A 3,568-nucleotide genomic window follows, 5' to 3' on the forward strand; every position below is an offset into this window, starting at 1 on the left:
GTACCTGTTGAAGCGGAGAGGTATGAGGCGTTATACCACAGAAGTAATTAGCATTGTTGACAAGTTGGATCACAGTTCTTAGAATGTTTAGTCAAGCACAATGAAGGGGAGGCAAAAGGCTGGTGAAGAAGTCAAGTATACATCTTAGTTAACCAGACCACTGAGCTGATTGACGGCTCTCCCAGGGCTGGCCAGAAGGATTACATATTTTTACGTGGCTAGGAACCAATTGGTTACCTAGCAACGGGACCTATAGCTTATTGTGGGATCCGAATCACATCATATCGAGAAATGAATTTCTCATCACCAGAAATACATTCCTCTGATTCCGCGTTGGCAGAGCTGGGAATCGAACTCGTGACTACCGATCGGTTAGGCGAACGAGCATGTAACCCACTCGTCCAACGAGGAACAGGCTGGTGAAGATGAGTTTGTATATAGGTGTTGGAATGGAGGAGGAGGAGGAGGACCTAGAAAGGGCTGAATAGATGAAATAGGAGAAGCATAGGAATAGAAGTCTACAATAAATAAGGAAAGGCAGTGTGTACGCGAGACAGAAGTGAATGATGTGGTGTGTGTGTGAAAAAGTGTTCGACAAGCATTCCTCACGAACCTTTTGTGAAGGTTTGTGAAGCTGCTGATATTTCGGAAGTTTTCTGCACGCAGGGTTCATCCTCAATTCAGCGGTTGATTTATAAATGTGGTCTGAATTATTTTTTTACTTTGATCTAGAACCAGAACCTGTTTACCGATACATTTCTCTGATCGGATGATGGAAAGTTAGTTTTCATGTCAGGAAACCCATTTTGGTGCCATTTTAGCCTCGATTTACCGAAGTAGGTTACAAAGGCAAAATAAAGAATTAAATGTAAACTTTTCCACATAACTAAATTGTACGAAACTACAGTATGCTCTGGCTTGTTAAACTTGGACAAATTGACTTTCCAATTACATAGTTTATTGCCATTTATGCCACGTCATTGCGTAGTACTGCGCATAACCATCATCATCGTCGGCATGGATATATGTATGAATGTATCTGAAATCACCTTCATTTATGATAACGGTTTTTGTTTTCGGGACTATAAATGGGACCAAAATAAAGTATTCCTCTTCACCTTTACCCGATTTTTCATCTACGCTTATTTACATTCAGGAAGCAACAAACTTGAACATGCAAAGTACATATATAATGAACTCTATGCAGAAACAAGATGCAACTGCAAAATATTTAAAGTTTTACTAAAAGATTTTGTTAACTTTGAACTAATTCCTGAAGGGACATCCTAGATAATTTGTGTCAGGAAAATTATGAAATAAACATTTATAAAATGTTGCCAATGTACCATTATGATTGTTCGTGAGGAGGTATATACGTAGGTTCTGTTTGGGATATATAGCTATTTGGTCACATACCTAAACTCAAGGATAAGCCTCCGAAATACAATGGTAATGTGTCACTGATACAACTATCACCATAACAAGCCATTTGCTGAAAAAGTGGCAGTACGTTTTGCTTGAATATTCGGTCGATAAATATAAAAGACATTTGGCAGAGCAATATATAAGAAATAGGTATCTTGACTAAAGATACTAAATGACTTCATACTTGGCCTAACCATCTGCCAGGCGATAACAAGAAACTGAATGTCAACCTTGTGGTGATAAGATATCTATCCTACCAACGACTGGCGACGTCGGAGGAGCCCCAAAAGATGACACGTTCTTTCGATTTTTTTTGCGTTCTATTTTTTCCTGTGTCTTCCCCTTTCTTCCCCAAGCTCCTTTTGGTGTGGTTCAATACGCTTCATCAGGCGGGTCGTTCTTATTGCGGTTTCATTTGAATGGCGTCTAGTGATTATGTGGAAGCGCTAATACCAGCGCACAGGCGAAAGAAACCACTTAAAAACAATCCGGTGGATGATTAAAGAATAATTGGAAGCCACAAAATCAGCATCCCCTATGTTTATGACATTACTTCGGCACATGCGAGGCGTTACTACCTCGTATATAAGCGGCAGAATTCCCCCAACATCACCATCCGGTCTCAGGCCGTCCTCCAATCAAGATCCACTGGCAGATCTTGACGGAAGAGACCACACAGATCAAGACACCTTCTCGAGCCTGCCCCCCATCTTAAGCAACCCATCTTAAGCAATAAACCCAGCCGAATCCTGTAACCCTCCATTGACATTCTCTGAGCATGTTGAAGTGGTTCGTGGTCCCTCTCCTCCTGGCTACCGTGTGTTGCATCCGTCCATCGGCCAAGGCCGACTCCGAAGCCACAGGTCTCGACCCCATCATCAGCAAGGAGTCCCCGACCCACCAACGGCAACAGGTGTCATCGTGGTCATCACCATTCTCGCAATGGCGTTGGTTCAACCAGGTCCTGTCTCTCCACGAGAACCAAATCGATGAAGTCGGCCATATGGAGGCTAAGTCTCCCTCGACAGCCGCCAACGGCGGGACTGAAGACGACGACTCGATGCTCTCTCTGGTGGTGCTCCTCAATGACAGCCAGGAAGAAGAGGAAGTGGAAGAAGAAGCCTTCAGAGCCAAAAGCGATGGGCTGAAAGACACTTCAACCAGAGCCCCGCCCCCATTTACAAAAAGGTCGAAACCTTGCACGAACCAAAATCAAAGCCGCTGCCGTCGGGGTCAGGTCAGCATGATCCCAGCCAATCAGGTGAAGCAGGGATGGGAGGAGGACTACACATCTGTCCCGGACGTCCTCATTCAGTTCTCGCAGAAGCAGGCCGAGGAAACCGTTTGCAATGACCTCTCCGTTCAGCTCTTTCGCGTCGACCTGAGCGAACACTACCTGGAACCCGTCTGGGTGAAGGAGATCGTCCACTTGGGCATGTGTCCTTCCAAGCTGCAGACGAGATCCTTCGGCAAGGACGTCTGGCCTTCGACCGTCGTGGAGACGAAGTGCCTCTGCAACAACCAGCCCTGCTCGAACCTCGGAGGAGACTTCCGCTGTCAGGCCGTCCGCAAGCCGATTCGAACCTGGGTGCGACACGTGGAGAAGTTCATGCCAGTGCAAGAGATGATCACGGTGGGGTGTGTCTGTGTGCAACGAACGAGCCCTGAAGGGAAGTATGCAAGACCCGCGATTGAAGCTTGAACGAACCCCTTCAAATCACTGTGCATACGTAACACTTTTATCCAAAATGAAGTGAGGTCATGTTCATCACCAATGACAGTTATACTACATCGTTTGGGAAACCATAATCTGTTGGAGTCTTTCACGAGAGCTGTTGTTTGTTTACCATATTCTGATATTCAGCCATTTCAATAAAGCCTTACTGAAAACTCTCATCTACTTCTTGCTGCTCATGATATTTTTACTGACTATCCACGTTCTACTTTGAAGGGCAATATCAACCCCTACAGTTAAAATTGTTTATATATGACCACTCGTAACTTTAAATGCGCAAGCAAATAATCAAAATACGAACGCCAATCTTAATCATTCACATTCAGGATACTGCATTTCCTTGGGATAGTAATTTATCCTTCATGTGCACATTTTCATATGGAACAATACTGAGTCAACCTCAGACTG

At 44.5% G+C, this 3,568-nt stretch overlaps 1 protein-coding gene across 1 annotated transcript; it reads left to right on the top strand.

Annotated features, from left to right (window-relative positions):
- The first annotated feature begins 1,961 nt into the window (after positions 1-1,961).
- On the top strand, positions 1,962-3,319 carry LOC135216882 (uncharacterized). Its single transcript, XM_064252405.1, has one exon. It carries the CDS (start codon positions 2,204-2,206, stop codon positions 3,125-3,127), a length of 924 nt encoding a protein of 307 aa, XP_064108475.1. The 5' UTR covers positions 1,962-2,203; the 3' UTR covers positions 3,128-3,319.
- The last annotated feature ends 249 nt before the right edge of the window (positions 3,320-3,568 follow it).

Source organism: Macrobrachium nipponense, chromosome 6, assembly GCF_015104395.2.
Source record: "Macrobrachium nipponense isolate FS-2020 chromosome 6, ASM1510439v2, whole genome shotgun sequence".
NCBI lineage: Eukaryota > Metazoa > Arthropoda > Malacostraca > Decapoda > Palaemonidae > Macrobrachium > Macrobrachium nipponense.

Excerpts from the sequence above, each read along its gene's own strand:
- LOC135216882 (XM_064252405.1), top strand. The coding sequence starts at position 2,204 with ATGTTGAAGTGGTTCGTGGTCCCTCTCCTCCTGGCTACCGTGTGTTGC.